The 20848-nt window shown below is 34.3% G+C and overlaps 1 protein-coding gene across 1 annotated transcript in view; it reads right to left on the reverse strand.

The window, feature by feature from the left end:
* Positions 1-2790: 2790 nt before the first annotated feature.
* The window catches only part of LOC120355171 (endoribonuclease Dicer-like), a 123307-nt gene continuing 105249 nt past the window's right edge, over positions 2791-20848 (reverse strand). Inside the window, exons 20-21 of the mRNA XM_039443495.1 lie at positions 18266-18478; positions 2791-3186 (exon numbers count right to left, since the gene is read on the reverse strand). Of these exons, the coding sequence (XP_039299429.1) occupies positions 2806-3186; positions 18266-18478 (594 nt within the window). The 3' untranslated portion in view covers positions 2791-2805. The remainder of the gene's footprint in view (positions 3187-18265; positions 18479-20848) is intronic.

The following is a 20848-nucleotide window of genomic DNA, read 5'->3' on the forward strand; positions in this document are numbered from 1 at the left end:
CTTCCGACAGATTAATAGTATTTAGATTACAACTAGAAACTGAATTGTTGAGTTGATTTTTAGATTTAATTGATTGGGAGCTTTCAACTGGTTTTGAAGTTAGCCTCTTGTCCCGATACCTTATGAATCATAACATGTAACAAAGAATAGGAGAAATTTTTAATAATAAATAAATAAATTATTCGTCAATTTATTATTGAAATTTCATTATTAAAAAATCTAAAACCTGAATTTACATAGTATCTGAAACAGAATATTGTTTTTAAAATGCATAATGCATTATTTTGTTACGAGAAAATTGAATTAGATTAGATTTTGAAATGTACCGCCATAAAAAACGCACAAAATGGCCGCTCCATAAGGAACACGGGTGTCTTGACCTGGTTTTTATAGACCTTGATAACAATGAATATTGCCGCAAAATTACTATACTTGATAGATTTATTTTCATTTACCGTAGCAATCACAAATTATATTCAAACACATCAATTAGTTATCTATCAATCAGATTAAACATACACATAACATTATTTTGCCTGTTGTTTCTATCGCAATCATTTTTATGAAATGTGTATCATCATAGAGAACAATAGCGTAAGTAGATATCCCATGGTATAGGACGTTTATGTCGCAACTTTTACTGTTAACTCAAGCCAATAACTGTCGATTTTTACTGTGTTGTTGAGGTGAGAGTGTATGAACGGCACAATATGAGAGACTACCAGCGTCACACGTCAGAAGGAACTACGTGGACTACCGGCTTGAGATAACAGTAAAGTTGCGACATAAACGTCCTATACCATGGAATATCTACTTTAGCTTTTGTTTCTCTATCATTGAATAAATAAATGAAATATGAAATCGAACACAATTTTTAGAAACGATGAAACAGCAAATTTCCCAAAAAGATCGTTCATATTATCTTAATTGTGTCTAAAAAGATTAAAAAGTTTTCAAGTCAAAAATTACATTTACATTAAAAGATTTCTCCTGAAAATTAGAATAAAATGTTAATTATGTGTTATTCATCGGTTTATCTATAATTTTATCGATTTTTATCACATACACTATCATAATAAGGCTGCCACCCAATATATTGCAACGATTATAAATACTCAACATTTAAATAAATAAATATGTTTATTGGTCATTAATATTACAATATTAAGTGGGCCATTGTCAGACAGCATAAAAACAATAGAAGGTTTACAACAAAATTTAAAAACTATTAGTAAATATTTAAATTTGACAACATGTTTACAATTAGCAACATCGAAATTCAACCGCAATCCTATTATATTGAGCGAGCAATTTCTGTAGTTTTATATTTGGTTATTTATATTTATTTATTTATGGTTATTTATGTTTTACGGATCTCGAAAAAGGCTCAAACAATTTCCACGAAATTTGGAACATAGTAGGTTTATGATATAAAAATTCGATTGCACTAGGTCTCATCCTTGGGAAAACTCGCTGAACGACATTAAAAGGATAATTCATCCTTGGCTGAAACAGCTGAGACTTTCGTCGTCTGTGGATAATAAAAAGTTAGTGAGCGAATGAGTCTGCAGAAAATCAAAATATCGCATCCCCGAAATTCATAAGCTGACGTATAGCCAGCTGTAAAATGTATGAACACGATCATTTTAGAGAATTATTGTGTTCTGTCATGGCTTACTTTAGATAAAGGCTGGAGCGCACAACTTGGCAACGTCGCAGTCAAGCTCAGCTTCAGGCCGAGAAAAGTGAATTCACTTGGGTAGACTCCCGTTTAACTACCAGCTTTACGCCCTTTATCAAATACCAATACTGAGAAATTCAATTCAATGATAGTAAAAAAATATATAATATTAACTGATAGACTAATTTTAGTTTTAGCTCTAGGAGTTCCAAGTATAATGTCTAGCTTGGCAATATATTTCACTGTACTTACTTTCTGTGTCTGTATTTCCTACGAGCAATTTTAACGATCAAATGTATTTCATTAATAGATGAAAGTATTGAATAGTAACTTCTAAATGTAAATAAAAATATGAAAGTCGAATATTGTCTTCCTTTTAAAAAACTTCTGAATTTGATGCATTCGCTTTTTGTGAATCTATAACTAACCGTAATGATAGTCGATAGTTCAATAATATCTATCAAAGGGAATATATTCTACTACCATTTAGTTTTTGTTCGTAATAATATCCATCAATTTATATTAAAACACATCATTAATTACCCTACCCTTTATTATTCTTTTTTCTTTTAAAACAAGACTTGTTTCCACTCCTCTTTTTTTATTTAGGGAAAATGGCTTCAGATGAGTTGGAACTAGTCGTGTTTTGGATGAAAAAAATACAAAGAGTACGGTATTGAAGATTTATATCATGTTTTAATAATTTCAAAGTAGCCTTATAAAGAGAAGTGATAATTCATATTAATAGGTTATTGAATGAATAAATTGCTGGAATAATGATAATTCATTCAACTTTGTCCATTAACTAAATTATATCTAGGCATAATAGTATACAAAAAATTACAGAAGAATTGATATCCAATAGCAATAGTTTAATCTATCTTTACATATCTCTGTGGGTTTATAATCACATTATTGACATAAATCAAATACTTACTATCCCTACTAACAAATGCAAATGATTTCACAATATACAATAATACAAATGATTCTACAAAATACAAATTTTTCTAATGGTGTAATGAATCTATGCATATCAAATAAGGCAAAGTCGGCCTGAACCACACGTTGCCATATTGAACATGTTCCGGCCTTCTATCTATAGTAGGCTGTGGTTCTGTTAATCAATAATAATAAAAATAACGAGCGAAGCTCGGTGCCCCGATATTGATTAATTGAATTGAACAAACTCTCACCTGGATATACAATCCGAGCAATGCTTCAACACTGTCCGACACAGTCTTATTAGATATGACTTGCTGAGAAATGAAGTGCGCATTGCTGTAGTTGCAATAATCCAAATCCTCTTCCCATTCCTCCAATTTCTCCTCAATTATGTCTTTGGTTCTCGGCGACAGTTTGCCACATTCTATCTCGTCTCTTGACAGCGGAATTTCGTACAAGTAGCGTGGATTTATGTTCAACTCTCGAAACAAATTCTGCACTGTACGATCCACACAAAATCCGGGCGCAATCCAATCGGACTCTGTGTTGAATTCATCAGCCTGCAAAATATTAGAATGTCAAGTGGATTTTTACAATATTCCAATAAAATTTTAGTGTTTGGAAGTTTGTGTTTCTTCCATGGTTACAAATCTTCTCAAATAACTCAATATTATATCGTTACTTACAAAAGTGGTAATTGAGTGGAATATTTCTAATTAATTCGTTTATTCAAGCAATCTAATTTCATGTTTATTTTGGACTGAAATTCGATAGAAATTGTACACGTGAAATTAGAATAAGAATAAGAGGTACCAGTTTACAACGGACACATCAGGTATATAAAAAGTTGTACTTACTCCATCTATATATATAAAAGTGAAATGGCACTCACTCACTGACTGACTGACTGACTGACTCACTCACTCACTCACTCACTCACTCGCATAACTAAAAATCTACCGAACCAAAAACGTTCAAATTTGGTAGGTATGTTCAGTTGGCCCTTTAGAGGCGCACTAAGAAATCTTTTGGCAATATTTTAACTCTAAGGGTTGTTTTTAAGGGGTTAAAGTTCGTCTTTTAGCATGTATATTCTTCTTCTCCAATCTCTTAATTATAATTGAAATTTCCATATCATATGTTACTATAGAACTATAATCTAGATAGAGTACCTCTTCGAAACAGTTGTTAACTGGCAACTAAATAATAATTTTGTCAGGTTGGCATTAAGTTGAGTTGACTTTGTTAGGTTGGCACCAAGTTGAAGATTTAAATGCATTTATCGCGGAAAAATTGATTGGGCACTGCTACTTCAATCCTGGGAATATTATTTTACTAGCAGTCAGGCTCGCTTCGCTCGCCATATCCGTTTAGCCAGACGTTTAGTCTGGATCCCTGACTGGATCGTCCTAACATATGATAAAATGCTCAAATGAAAAATGCAGGCGAGCGAAGCGAGCCTGCTGATCTCATTCTTTGACGATCCAGTCGGGGTCCAGGGGGCGGAGCCCCTGGCTAGACGGATATGGCGAGCGAAGCGAGCCTGACGGCTAGTTCCTTATAAAACTTATGGATTTGATTATGTGATATTTTGTTCAACTTGAAACAACAATTTTTTCTTTGCATTTAAATTATATTAATATAAATTCTAAAATTAACGTTCTTCACTCATCAAGGTTATGTTTGGTTCTGTTATGCTTTCCAGAATGTTTAATACTCTATTTGCCATTAAACAAACAAATTGCAAGAGACTTCGTCATAAGGTCACAAACATAATCAAAATTGATACATTAATACAATATCTACTGAAATAATAATAATATTATACAGAATAATGATACAATAGTTATGTTTTACTATTATTTAATTTCTAATTTCTCACTCAAAATAGCGTGTCAAAAACAATTTTACAAAATTTAAAACAAGTAGCTCAGTAAGTTGATTATTCTGTGTCATAACCTAAAAATTTGGAAGAAAAATAGCACAAGGACGACCTCATTATTTTATCAACCAATGTTATTACATCAATGTCATATGTATCGTAATTATATAATGAATGAAAATTATTTATTTCAACGCAAAATTAAATTCAGAGAGAATTAGCTCTAGTTCTTTAATTACAACGTTCTGAATCGGAAATATACAAGTAGGCCTACTAGATTATTCAATTAGCACCTGTTTAAATAAGAACCCATTGCTTACCCTTAGCTATCTGTTGAATGATGGCCTGTATTTTTTAATTCATATCTTTACTTAGCTACATAGAAATGGAAAATCAAGTAGCCTTTTAAACATTTTTTCAAGCATGTAAAACGTTCATGTAACAATGATTTAAAGTTGGAACTTCTGGGGAAGATAAAGCGTAAATATTGTAAGCAATATGTGCCTACACCGAGTATGTAAAGGTGGGGAAATGAAACAAGAAATGATCGTACTGGTTTTGATAATTAAAACAAAACAATAAATTATTTGTACAAAAAATTAGAATTATAATTATAAATTATGAAATAACAATAAAAATATGATTTTCAAGGGCTACTCGCTTGGCTGCTAGTGAAGATTAAATTTGTTGTGGTTATGGAAATTTAAAACAATGACTCAGTAGTCACCTACCTTTATGATAATGGCCCCCAATTTGGCATCCACTGGTTAATCGCGACGTTAATTATTAATGAAAAATAAAAAAAACTGATCTAATGAAGTGGGTTCAGATCCCTTCTTATTCAATAATACAATTCTCTTTAAACTGCCCGAACTGTGACAGGAAAACTGTATTATAAAACAAGAACAAAATCTATCCCCTTCACCAGAACAGCCGGACTTTTACTCTCAGTCCTAACGAACGAGCTCACACACCACTAGTAAAATTTTGGGTATTAATATATAACTCAGTCAATGCCAAACATGAAGCCATTTCAAATACATATTTTTATCAGTCGCACAAGCCGAGCACGTTTGTTATGAAAAACAAAAGAGAAACTACAATAATTTTGATAACAAGTGAAATAAACAATCTTTCTGTCGATGACAAAACTGTTCAAAGGCAGAAACACCGTTCATTAAACTTTTCGTAAAATAAAACTCTAAAATCCTGATCAATATGAGATAAATATATGAATCATATATATGTCCCATATGACCAGGTGACACATCACCCATCCCGCTGAAAGACTCGTCCCTGAGTCTGTAGTCAAGAGGGGAACAAAAAAAAAAATAATGATTAAACAAAATAATATACTCGGAAACAAACGTGTGCCTGATTGACTTGATAATGCTACTATACATTGAAATCAAACTTTTACATAGAAAGGTAGGTTACTCAAACTAAATTACAAACATTCAAATCAAATTCAAAATGAAACTATGCTGCACAATAACATTGATTATATATGAAACTAACTTTCAATATTATACACATTAATATACATGAATATTCAACTTATTATGAAAAGAAAATCTCAATTGACAATAATTTATTTGTGAATCAACATTGAACTACTTCAAAACTGCAATAAAAATCGAAGAAAAAAAAACTTTATAAGTACATTATGACTCATAACTATATAGTCAAGAAAAAAAAAACAATAAAACAGTTAATCCATCAAAAAGTAACTATATAACTCTTAACTATCGATTATATGTATCTTGGGTTGTGCTACCGTTACAGCAGATAATTTACACACATACAACTTGATGCCTAAATATGCACAGAATAAAGTTAAAAACCCTAACCAGCCAAATAATATATAAAAAACAAAACTAGAGGAATTTACAACATCTCCCCAAGAATTTGGAAGATCTACTTTGTGAAATATATCTGACGATATTACGTCTTGAACTGTAAATTCCGGAACCTTTATATCTATATCAGTTTTTAAAATTTCGCTAAAATTAACAAAATTAGGATTGAAATGCGGTTGCAAAACATCAATTTTCAACGAATTAAACTTAACCCAATGCAAAGGTAAGTAATGGAGAACCTGAGGTTGTTTATCAACATTTGCGTCACACGGAAAAGTCTTTCTCACCATTATTCTCCCGCCGACCGAAATCTCGCAATGACAGGGTAAAACCACATACATTGCTCCCGGAATAGGTTGAAGATGATGAAACGAACCTCCCTCGCAAGTGACTGTAGTGTTGGCCTGTATATTCGCGACGATATACTCCGAAGGCGAAAATTCGACGATCTCCAACTCCTGCTTAGCTGGACGACAGCTTAAACTGCAATATTGTTGGATGTCCTTCAGCTCTGTCGCCGCAAACAAGTGATGCATACATCTTGATGACATATGTCCTCCATGCACCAGCCGCGGAAGATAGCATAAGAAATCGTCCTGTGCCCGACAAGAAGAGAGATGATCTCCCGAGATGACCTGAATCTCACCGTCCTCCTGTCTCCGCGCCAAAACGAAATCCTGCTGCTGAAGCTGACAAATCTGGCCGTCGAAATACATAGGTGTCCTCACATACTTGTGCAATTGAAACTGTCCGCCGATGCTGACCAACGGTACTTTTAAGCTAAGCACCATGGAGTTCTCCTTCACCACGCAAGTCGTAAGTGGAAGATCAAAATATCGCTGCAAATCCGATAGAGGTATAGCTAACTGGTGTCCTTTCGACTTATATCCTTTCTCCAATCTGAAGAGATCTGAACGTAATAAATTGGGGTGTACCAGCGAAAAGGGTAAAAGCTTTTTATCACAGCGTTCCTTCGCAGTATTTATGAATTCCTGCCGTGATAAAATATTTACATGTGAGTAGAGGTGAAAAATGTAAATTAATAACTGGTTTGTGAACAGTGTTTTCTCCTCCGATACATTCTGTTGTACGAATAATCTCATACTGTCTGTTAATTTGCTATACGCATCGTGAAATTGCTGAGAAAAATTTCCAGCAAACTGCCTCAAGTTGCGAGAAATCCGAATTAAATCTTTGTGGTCGTCTGCAACCAACCCTTGGAATGCGTTGAGGTGATCAGCTACATGTTTTTCGTTGAATTCCAGCTTATGAAGTTCCCCATCCGTCGCGACTGCGCAACAAAAATGAAGAAAATCGCCGACAACATCGATCGCTCTGGTCTTTCGTGAAGCTTGAGTTCCCAAACGAATTGAAGAGTTGAAAGCAGCATGACTGTTGCGAAGAATTCCGTTTGTAGAATTATACAAAACTTCTACCGCATCCGCTAAACTGCAATCCTCTTGTTGACAGTTAGGCCAGAACACCCTTTCCGCCTGCAAGATGTCGAGCTGAGCTGCCGGGAAATCTACCTCGTATGTTAGTGGAACCGATGATTCATACGCTACAGCGTGACGTAGCTCCTTGTAGAAAACTCCCGCGAAGACCCTGACTGCCTCCAGTTGCGCCGTGAAAGTCGTGAGAATGAGAAATGACGCAAAATGTACCATAATTGACATGTTTATGCGTAACAGAACCTCTTACAAACAAAAAAAACTCTACTTGAAGCAACCGCAAATGAATCGTAATAAAAAAAAAATCAAGAGAAACGTTTACAATAATATTAATAAACTCGACGTGAATATTACAATTAACAACTGGACTGGCTGGTTAGCATATATTATTAATCAGAAACCTAGAAATGATACAATTTATTAGAAGTGCATAGGCCTATATATATATATATACTGGAACAATTCTGAAATCAGAACAATATATGAGTCATATGAAAACAAAATCACAATCATACAATAAATCATCAGAATATAAGAAACTTATACTCTAGTTATATTTTTATTGAGAAAGAAATTCAAGTCAAAATAAAAGTGAATAAAATATTCATCCATCAAAAATATAATTGTCTTATAACAGCTTCATTATGAATTTCTATTAGTGAACGTTTAAAAGTATCAATAACAACGTTTGTCACTCAATGAACGACCTTGCCCTGGATATGAATAACAAGATTGACAACTAAACAAAAATACGTGACAATTGCACTTTCTTAACGTAGGTCACATCAGTACAAACGCAAAAATAAAATAACAAAACAATGAATTACATTACTGTACTTTTTCGTGGCACCAAATATTAAAACGTACCATGATTTATCGAGAAAAAAAAGAAAGTTATATCAGTGATAATGTTATATTACAAAAATGTAACATGTAATCAGAATATGTAATTATGTGAATGAAACATGACCATTTGGTTATCATAAAATGGTAAACTATCCATCAACCATATTTCCTGTTCATTTTCCTGGAATAACCATAATTTGAAATAACTGAGATATAATTATAATGACTATGAAATATAACATGGTTAATCATAACTGTAAAATCAATACAAAATCAATAATGCAACTGGTGAAATTAAATGTAAAACCCAGCCAATACCAATTTTCATAGGTAACTGTACCCTAAAATTATAAATATGTAACCATGGAATAATAAACCCTCTTCTATAATAACTGATTCTATATCGTAAAACATGGTTCTACAATGATTACCAAAAATCACTTCTGAAAATAAAAACTCAACCATATAATAAGCCCTAAACTCAACCTATTGTGCCAAAAGAAAAACTTTTCTACTCAAAACCATTAATATTAGAACCATGACACAATGAAACTCAAATATTATCATGAAATATAATCAAGAATATAGTAATCATTAGTTTATACTGAGAAAAAATTATAAAACGAAATTCAATTCAAAGATATAAACGTATAAAACTGAAACTCTGCTATCCATAGCTAAAAAATTCCCCTATAACCGTTTATTATAACCCATGGACAATAAGTTTGGTCTATATTACCATTGAAAAATATGGACTTCACCTCCAGCAACAATAATCAGTAATAATACTTTAATAAAATTTTACGAGGACTTATAATTATAGGCTTGAATCATAAGACCCCATCGAAAACAGATCAAATAAATAAAATATAATCCTATTATTCAACCACTGGATGATAAATCCATAAATATTATAATCAATTCTGATAAACAATGATGAAATGATAAATAATTACGAATAATATTTACAAAAATTCTCTTAGGGACTTTAATATAGCGCATAACTTCAAAAAAATACGACTTAAAAAAATGACTATCACCATTAAACCTTAATTATCAACACCTTATGACAACAAATTCAAATATTTAATTCATGAATTCTATCAACAAAATATCTACCTTTAATAACCCTTGAAAATATTTCAATAAAACTTATTCATAACCTTAATATAATGAAATATAAAATCCAAAGGGCCAAAATTCTAAAGTGAAATATCTCAGAACCCTTTGCCCTAAACAAAATTATAAGTATCGCAATGCTAAAATCTATGCTAAGAAAATATGAAACTGCAATAAAATTTTTTTCGAAAATCGACTTTTTCCGAATTTGTCTGAAATTTCTAGACTAACAATCAAGATACGCCGCATACCTTGTAATCATCATAAATCGTAAAAAAAAGAACTCATCGGAATAAACGAATACCACTTATAACTGAAAACCAAAATCCAATATATGTAGAATACAACTATCCATCAAATATCATGAAACCAAAATGAAATCCCAACATAAACCATAGAAAAATAGCAGATAACCATTTAGCAAAAACGCGCGAAATTCAAAATCAGTAGATAACCATTCAGCAGAAACGCGCGAAATTCAAAATCCGTGTCTGACTGTAGCCGAAAATTTACTACCTATTGAAATAACTCACGAACCCTCAAATATCTCAAAAATATCTACTTCACATATCCTATCCCATTTTAGAAATGCAAGCGAATGACCTAAAATTCATCTTTAAATTCAAAAAAAAAAATTTTTTGCTACTATACAAGGTCACCAACAAAAACTATAAAATGAAAAACCTCAAAACCCTTTGCTCTAAACAAACTTTTTCACAGAACAAAGTTGAATGTACTCATCCTAAAAAATAAGATTCCCGAAAAAAAAATCGAAAATTCACAAAATTGTTTTCCATGAACTGGAGATTTCTGAATTTTTCGATAATTTCGCCTCTTGGCAGCCAGTAGAGCAAAAATTTAGTAGAAGTCAATCAATATCGAACGCTATCAAAATCGTCGTTTGAAAAACTTCCTTCACAACAGATTCGTTCGGTGAATTACATTGAATTTCCAGAATATGTTTCAAAATACTAAAACAAAACTTTATATGAAGAAAAAAATCACAAAACCCCAAAAAGAAAATTTTTGAAAATTATTGAAAATACCTAACTCGAAAACTACTGCCCTAATCGAAAAATTTTATTGGACATAAACGATTGAAATTATCACTACCTACAAGCTCAGTGAAAAAAAAATCATAAAATCCCAAAATTTAATTCACCTGTCACATGACTATCATCCCAACGAAAAAAAAACTCAATATCTAGATTACAGACGACATTATTATGGTATAATGATTGAAATAAAACTTTTTCCACTTTTCCACACCTTGCTATGACTTTCGTTCATGAAAAAGTTTCATTCTCCTTACATGAATAATTTCTGGAACAATCTTTCCCCGCTTTTCTAATAACACTTCATAGTTTAAATCAGATAACTTCCTTGATACCACAAAAGGCCCATGAAAAGGATTATTGAATTTTTTACAAGTATCAGCCTGATACCTAGGATACGAAACTAGAACTTTATCTCCTTTATTGAAAGCTACTAATCTATGTCTTTTATCAAAACTATCTTTTTGTTTTTCCTGCACTTCTCTTAATATCTCCGGTAATCTCTCACGGACCTTTGCTAACGATTTTAACTCCTCTAACCTATCCCTACAAATAGAAGAAGGAAGGAAAGCAATATCCACAGGACTTCTAGGAACGAATCCAAACACCAAGTAATACGGCGAAAACCCAATTGAATCTTGAACTGCTATATTATAAGAAAAACATACATGCCTAATACAGCTCGCCCAATTAGACTGATCACCAGATACGTAACATCGCAACATAGTTACTAAAGTGTCATTATACCGCTCTGTTACACCCTGAGTGGAAGGCATATAAGCAGAACCGAACTTCTGCTCTACTCCCAATGATACACAAAAATCCTTGAAAATTTCAGCTCGAAAATTTGACCCATTATCCGTGTGAATAACTTTAGGTAATCCATATAAAGACGCAAAATCTAAAATGAACTTAGCAGTATTCTTAGCATCAACAGCGTGCACTGGTTTACAGAATGCGAATCTCGTCGTCCTATCTACCGCTACCAAAATATACTGGCAATTATTACTTTTCGATAATGGACCAACTGCATCTATACAGATTGTATGAAAAGGCTCACCTGAAATTGTTATAGGTTTCAAAAATCCAGCCGGTTTCAACCTCGACACCTTTGCCTTTTGACAAACTTCACATGATTTCACATACTCAACTACATCTTTCCTGACAGTAGGCCAATAATACCTATCCTTGATTTTAGACAACGTTTTATCTATCCCTAAATGTCCCCCGAACTGCAAAGAATCATGATATTGTTTCAATACAGTTGTCACCAAACTCTCAGGAACGACCAACAAAAATAAGGCTGCGCTTTTGACCTGTGCTTCCTTGTAGTACAATATGTCATCTCTTAAAACATAATTTCTAGCTTTTCGTGCAATAGTTCTCTCCGCTGACTCTAAATCCAACAAAGCGTCATATATCTTTTTCAAAAACGGATCCTGTTTTTGCAATAATCCTATATTTATACTAGTAATCATGTTAGCGGATTCTTGCGCATCATCTCTAATAAGTTGATTCTGTAGAGAAGTTATTTCTTCGCTCGTAATGACAAAAGAGAATTCAAAAAAATCGTTCTCAATAACCTTTTCCCCTGGCGCCCTAGACAAAGCGTCAACCAATTGTAATGTCTTGCCTGGTTGATAATGAATATTGAAATCAAACTGAACCAATTTAGTAACCATTTTTGCTAAACGTGAACTTGGTTCCTTGATATTTCTGTAATACTGTAAACTACAGTGATCCGTTACAACAGTAAACTGTTTGTTTAGAAGCCAAGATCTGAAATGCATAACTGAATACGTGACTGCCAATAATTCAAGCTCAGTGGCCGACCAATTTGATTCACTCTTAGTTAATCTTCTTGAAACAAATGAAACTGGATGGATAGTACCGTCCTCTAATTTCTGACTCAAACACCCAGCAATCCCTACAGAACATGCATCTGTGTATAAGAAAGTTTCCCGATTATCACAATAATGAACTAAAACTGGACTCGATATAATACAATTTTTCAACTCCTCAAACACTTGTTGGTGACTTTCTAACCACTCAAACCCTTTATCTTTCTTAGTTAACTGCGTCAACACATATGCTCTTTTAGATAGACATGGGATAAATTTACGATAGTAAGACACTGCTCCCAAAAATCTCCTTAGCTCAGTGACTTTAGTGGGTACCGGAAAATTTTTTATAGATTCTACATTCTCCGCCAATGGCGCTAATCCTTCATTTGAAACAAGATGTCCTAGAATTTTTAAAGACTGAAAACATATTTTCGACTTGTCTGGATTTAGTTTCAAATTACACTCCCGGATTCTTTCAAAAACCTCCTTCAACTCTTTAATGTGCTCTTCCACCGTTGCTGAAAATATATATAGATCATCTATATATAACAACATACTCTTATATAACTTATCACTGAAGATACGCGTGACCTCTCGTTGAAACGTATTGGGACTTATAGCCAAACCCTGAGGTAGCTTCTTGAACTTATATAAACCCAATGGCGTCGTGAAAGCCGTCAAATGTTGAGATTTTTCCTCTATAGGCATAGAATAAAAAGCTGATGTCAAATCTAACGTTGTGAGAAACTGAGCTCCAGCCAAGGATTCTAAAATTGTACCGGGATTCGGCAATGGATATCGATCTTTGATAATTTTTGAATTCAATTTCTTGTAATTGACCACCATCCTAGGAGGCTTGTTCTTATATCTAACGAGAAAAGCTGGAGAAGCATAACCTGATCTACATTCCTCAATCACATTAGCCTTTTTTAATCCATTTAAAATATCTTGTAATTCCTCTCTCTCACTAGCAGCGAATTTGTATGGTGAACAGAAAATTGGAGACTCGTCTATCAATTGAATTTTTACTGGTGGCAGTTTTGACACCGGAATATCATATTTATCTTTCGCAAAAATATCCTTAAAATCTTCAACCAATGCATAAAACTCATTTTGAACTGACTTTTCTAACTTATCATTAATAGAAACTTTTTCTGTGATACTCACATGCTCGATTATATTAACTGGAGCTGATAACATCTTTCTTGAATTATCATACATCAATTTCCCAATACATTCATTATTTTCGAGAATAATCTCATTTGAATCGACATTGCTAGCAATAAAATTGAGACCTTCTCTGCTCTGCGATACGAAACCAATTATTGACTCCTTATCAATAAAATAATTTTTGCGATTTTTAAAACCGCTGACCACATAATTCGACTCCAACGTAGAAAAATGTTTTTCTTCACCTGAACTCAATTTGATATAGTCTTTTAAAAATACATCTTTACTAATCATTGGCCTACTTTCATCCGCTCGCAAAAGCCCAGCGTCATCAGTTGATTGCGAAATCGTAGCATCGCCTATCACTTGCCGATCCAACAACTGAACTACTGACTCAGCCGAATTGTGAATTTTTAATGTGTATCTCTCATTTTCACTGTATTTACCTACAGAAATAATATCCAACTCTGATTTATTTAACTTGAATGATAATTTACTGTCCTCATTAATTTGCTTATCAACATGAACATCAATATTTAATATCTCTTTCGGTTTTATAATAACCTGCTCATCCATTTTAACTTGAATTAAATTCGTCTTCGCAATTTCATCATGTACTGAAAATGGAACAACAATACTGTTATTGTTTAAAAGAATCTTCATCTCTTGTTTTTGAAAATTTAAACGGACTCCGTGTCGAGACAAAAAATCAACACCCAACAATAACTGTATGGACAATGATCTCACTACAAAACATTCCCAAGTGACATTGACTCCATCAACTTGAAAATCAAAACAAACCTTGCCCAACGACTTAACTGGTAACCCATTCGCGGCTGTGAGAATGACGTCTGTTTCAAACAATGACTGACCTTGACAATGATCAATCAATTCAAGATTAACGAGTGAGACACTTGAACCCGTATCTAATAATATCTTTATATTTTCTTCGCAAGATATTCCTTGAATTGATATCGGCGTTTTATGATTCTTACTCAACAATGAATTTGAATAACTAATAAATTTCTGACTATCACCATCCTCAACATGATCCATACTCATATTTGTTTCTACTATGCTATTACCTATAGGTTTTGAATCCTCAACACACAATATCCCATTTTTAAATGACGTTTCTGTCACACCTGATTTAGTATTATTATTATTATCATCATCGATGTCTTTTACATCCGATTCTTGCAATTCATCACGTTTGTTACGTGAAAAGGGGCCCCTATACTCTGTCGCCGAGAACTGAGCCCCCGCTACAAGTTTTTTGAGTCATTCTTTCTCCCATTGTACCTACACGACATAGTGGAATGATTTTTGGCATTGCATATATGACAAAAAAATTCATCTTCCGTTTTTTTGTTTCTCAAATTAAACCTGCATTCAGCTGTCGTATGCGTAGTGGTCTCACATATCGCACACCATCTTCTTTGAAACTTGATATTTTCTTTGTGATGAATATCTCCCTCTCTATCATTCCTATTTCTTCGATCAAACCTATTCCCTTCAAATCTATTTCCTTCGAACCTATTTCCTTCAAACCTATTTCCTTCATACCTATTTCCTTCAACCCTATTCCTTCAAACCTATTTCCTTCATACCTATTTCCTCAACCCTATTCCTTCAAACCTATTTCCTTCATACCTATTTCTATTAAACCTTTGACCCTTCTCAATACCATTGTTGAATTTGTTCCCATAAGACCTATTATTTTCGTTGCCACTCGTATTGCTGTCATTGAATCTTCTCCCCGCTAATTCTTTTTCCGCAATAAGTTTATCCACATTTCTACTTATCTGCATAATGTGATGATCATATGAATCCCGTTGAACTATTGAAGCTTTGCCTAGACCTACTCTATCTTCCACTATGTATTGAGAAAATTCAAAACGCTGTAAATTTCTTTCTAACTCATCGATGGATTCGTTAGGCAGCATTATTACCCTATCCTGAATATGAGGTAACAATCCTTTCAATACATATTTTATTTTCCTACCTTCCGACATATGCGGGTCAACCTTTGAGCACAATCCTAAAACTTGGGCCATATATTCCCTAGCTGCTTCACACGGTTTCATTCTTATGTTTGTCAACTCCATTTCATACCTATCCATGTGAATAGGCTGATAATACTTTTCGAGCTCAGATCGAACATTTTTGTAATCCCATCTATTCGCTTCCGTCAACGAGAGTTGGATCATATCTAAATATTTCAAAGGACTGCCTTCTAAGTAAAATGGTAGATATAGTAATTTATCCTTTTCATCCCACGAATTTGCATTTGAAACTCTTTCAAAATGAATAAAAAAATCTATAACATCCTCCGATTTCTTTCCTCCATATATCCGTGGAGCTAAGAAAGGTCGCTTTTTATCAGCCATATTCAATGTTTCAAATGAACCAACTGTATCCGATTTTATAATAGCGTCTGTCTGAACCGCACTATCTTTATTTTCAATAAAAGTTTTATTAAGAATATTTGAATCCTCGTCTCCAGATATAGGTTGTTCACTTTTACTAACTTCTGATGAATCCAGAGTAAATTTTCTTCTCAACGTCTGCTCTAAAAAGGCAAGATTGGGATGCTGTAACGCTAATTCGTTCGATAACCTGACCCCTTCTATTATATAATTCAGAGCTTTCTCTTGACTAAGTAAATGCTGTTCAGGTTGTAACAACGACAATTTCAAGATCCTAATATGAGATCTCAAAAAATCTAAATCCGCATTTGGGGGAACAAACAATCTATATTGCTGAGCTATAAACAACGCTTCTTTAAGATTCAATTCTTTTGTACGAATATTCCTAAGATCTACCACTGCACTCATTCCATAATACAAATATAAATGAGAAGATAAATCACAACAACAACACAGCAACAAATGAAAACACAAAATTGAATCTTCACTGAGGTAACCGAAAAAGTCCAAATTTTAAAAGCTGGATTAAAAACCCTTGAGCCTCCACCAATTATGTAAACAATATATGGACGGCAGGATAAACCTCCACCAATTATGTAGGGAATATGTGCCTACACCGAGTATGTAAAGGTGGGGAAATGAAAACAAGAAATGATCGTACTGGTTTTGATAATTAAAACAAAACAATAAATTATTTGTACAAAAAAATTAGAATTATAATTATAAATTATGAAATAACAATAAAAATATGAATTTTTCAAGGGCTACTCGTTTGGCTGCTAGTGAAGATTAAATTTGTTGTGAATATGGAAATTTTAAAACAATGACTCAGTAGTCACCTACCTTTATGATAATGGCCCCCAATTTGGCATCCACTGGTTGAACGCGACGTTAATTATTAATGAAAAATAAAAAAAAACTGATCTAATGAAGTGGGTTCAGATCCCTTCTTATTCAATAATACAATTCTCTTTAAACTGCCCGAACTGTGACAGGAAAACTGTATTATAAAACAAGAACAAAATCTATCCCCTTCACCAGAACAGCCGGACTTTTACTCTCAGTCCTAACGAACGAGCTCACACACACCACTAGTAAAAATTTTGGGTATTAATATATAACTCAGTCAATGCCAAACATGAAGCCATTTCAAATACATATTTTTATCAGTCGCACAAGCCGAGCACGTTTGTTATGAAAAACAAAAGAGAAACTACAATAATTTTGATAACAAGTGAAATAAACAATCTTTCTGTCGATGACAAAACTGTTCAAGGACATGTAGGGTGGCTCGTTGGAGTAAGTGATAACGCGCCGGTCTAATAAGGACACGATAAGTCGTCGGTCCCGACTACCTAAAATTAGTCACTCATTACACACGCACAAGCCTATGTGGGCATCACCCTCAGTATTGTTATTATTATTATCTCTTTTATCTCCATTTTCATGGGTCATAATAAGGTGTCATTGGCTTATTTAGCTAAATGACACCTTTTCTATCTTGGTATATTGAGAAAACGTCTTAATAGCGATGTTGTGCTAAGTATTACTGCTTTCCGCATTAAATTTTGCACCCATGCAGGAAGTCTCAAACTGTGCAACCTTTCCGGCAGTTCCCTTGGTTATCACCTGTAGCTGACACTATCAAAGGTACTATCATCACTCTCTCTTGCTTCCACATATCCTCTATCTCCTCTGCCACAGGCAAATATTTAAGCAGTTTCTCATTACTGTATTGCTTTGAATTGTGCGTGTTTGGTATGCCTATGTCTATTAAATATGTGATTCGATTCAGTTTATCTATTAATATGATGTCTATAATTCTTATTATTATTATTATTATTATGTGTTTGATGCCGAGGGTCTCATACCAAATAAATAAAGTCAGAACATGACAATATCTTAACGCCATGAAATTATTATTCAGAGTGCATTCTATTTGGAAATTAGATAAAACTGAAAAATAAAATCGAATGTAATTTACCTTGATAATGGAGCCCAAGCCCTTCTGTTCACCACAATAGTACAGGTTTCGGTTTCCGATGACTTTGCCCTTGATCATTGTCAGCTGGCCTTCAGACAGTTCGGGAAAGCGGATGAATAGTAAGAGAGACACGGCATACTTAAGAAAAGAATCGCCCAGAGTTTCCAATCGCTCCAGATTGAAAATATCGTGTGCTGAAGCAGTAGTCAGAACCTGAAATTGACAATTTTATTTAAAACTAACTGGTAACCCGTGCTCCGCAAGGGTCTAATGAAAAACTTGACAAACTGGAAACGTGACGTACTGAAATCTTGAAGAATTTTAAATGGGCCTATGACCATCCTTGTTAAGTTGAGAATCTATTTGCAAAATGTCAAGTTAATCAGTCCAGTAGATGATGGATCATTCGTGAATTCCCTATCCCGTACGTGTGTAAGGCCAATTTTTTCCTATATTATGCAGAGTGATTATAAAAGGGCTTTACAACTTTGAAAGCACAAAAACATTAATTGGAATTACTTACAGAATTGAGAAAGGTGTCATTTTGTTACAAAACACTTCAAGTTCAAGGTGTGGGTGTTATTTTAGTTCGATGTGACAGCCAGCAATTGGTGATGCGACATACATCCCACCGATAATCGATTTCTTGCCACACTCGTACCAGTATATCAGGCATACCTTGTGCAACCGCAGCGATCTGAATGTGATCCGATTTCGGAGGTCATTTAGATTGTCTGGTAGAGGCGGAACATAAACCTTATCCTTAATGAAACCCCACATGAAGAAATGCATCGGTGTTAAATCCAATGAGCGAGGTGGCCATGCAATTGTCCCTGCACGGCCAATCCAGTGAAGTCTACAAATTCCTGCACTTCCCGGTGGAAATGAGCGTATGCACCGTCATGCTGAAAGTAGAAGGGAACTTGTTCATCTTGTTCAGCATGACGGTGCGCCACCTCATTTCCACGGAGAAGTTTGGGATTTTCTAGACATTCGCTTTCAACTTCGCTGGATTGGCCGTGCAGGGCCAATTGCATGGCCACCTCGCTCACCGGATTTAACACCGATGCATTTCTCCCTGTGGAGTTTCATGTAAGGTTTATGTTCCGCCTCTACCAGACAATCTAAATGACCTCCGAAATCGGATCACATTCGGATCGTTGCAGTTGCACAAGTTACGCATGATATGCTGGTACGAGTGTGGCAAGAAATCGATCATCGGTGGGATGTATGTGGCTACTCTTCATTTGTAGAGCTTTAATCAAATAAAATTGAACATGACTTTCTACTAGTAACGGATCAACAACATTTGATATTCATGAATGAATCAATGACAACGAAAACATATGGTTTATCATATCATTCTACCCGGCTAGATTTTCGTGTTATCTTAGGGGCAAGATGACGGAGCGACACAGTGGACTCTTGTCCATCAGGGCGACGAATGTGAGCATACTCTGGGTTTGCCTCAATCAATTCAACTTCTTCTACTGATGAATCTTGCTTTGAATTTCGGTTCATTTTCTTCAGCCAAACTGGTCCTGGGCTCATTAGCCAAGATGGTAGTGACTGTCCATTTGTTGAGGATCTCATGTGTAGGAACATTCGTTCATGAGGGGTGCAATTTGTTGTAGTACACAAAAGAGATCGAATAGAGTGAAGTGCATCAGGCAACAATTCCATTATATCGCTCTACTTGACCATTCCCTCTCGGATTGTAAGGCGTTGATCTACTAGTTGCTATCCCTTTTGAGCCAAGAAGTTCTTCAACTCAGTTGACATGAAGGATGTTCCTCTGTCTGTGTGAATATAGCTTGGAAGGCCAAACATTGATATTAATGAGACCAGGCAATTTATGACTGTTCTCGCAGTCATGTCTGGACAAGGAAATACAAAAGGGAATCTTGAGTACTCATCAACCATCACCAGTAGGTATTTATTTCTTGTTTTTGATTGTACGGGTCCTTTGAAGTCCATATTAATTCGTTCAAAAGGTTTTGTTGCCTTTATGAGATTTCCTTTTGTCTTCATATACTGTGGTTTTATTTCATACCCAAGGAACTTCAATGATTTTTTTGAAAATTTACATTTTTCTTCATTTATAGTCAAGCCATACAATTCAATTACTTGTTGAAATTTCTTAAGATTTCTGTCATGTTCTTCTTGATCTGAACCGCAAATGACAACATCATCCAAATAGGCAAAGCAGTCGTTCAAATTCTCTCTTTCTATAAGTCCGTTTATTGTACGTTGGAAGGCAGCTACTCCATTGGTTACTCCGAATGGTATTCGTTTGAACTGATAAAGTTTTCGGCCTACTTCAAAGGCAGTGTAATGTCGTTCATTCTCAAGAATCGGTATTTGATGGTAAGCTGTCTTGAAATCTACAGTACTAAAAATGTTGTACTTGGCAATTGTGTTTACAAGATCTTCGATCAATGGGAGAGGGTATGCGTCTAAATTTGTGAATTTATTAATAGTCTGTGAATAGTCTATGACCATTCGTTTCCTCTGTCCATTGGTTACAATGAAAGGCTGGGCACGCCAACTGGACTGGCTTTCCTCAATTATTCCTTCTGTAAG

The sequence above is a fragment of the Nilaparvata lugens genome, chromosome Y (assembly GCF_014356525.2).
Source record: "Nilaparvata lugens isolate BPH chromosome Y, ASM1435652v1, whole genome shotgun sequence".
NCBI lineage: Eukaryota > Metazoa > Arthropoda > Insecta > Hemiptera > Delphacidae > Nilaparvata > Nilaparvata lugens.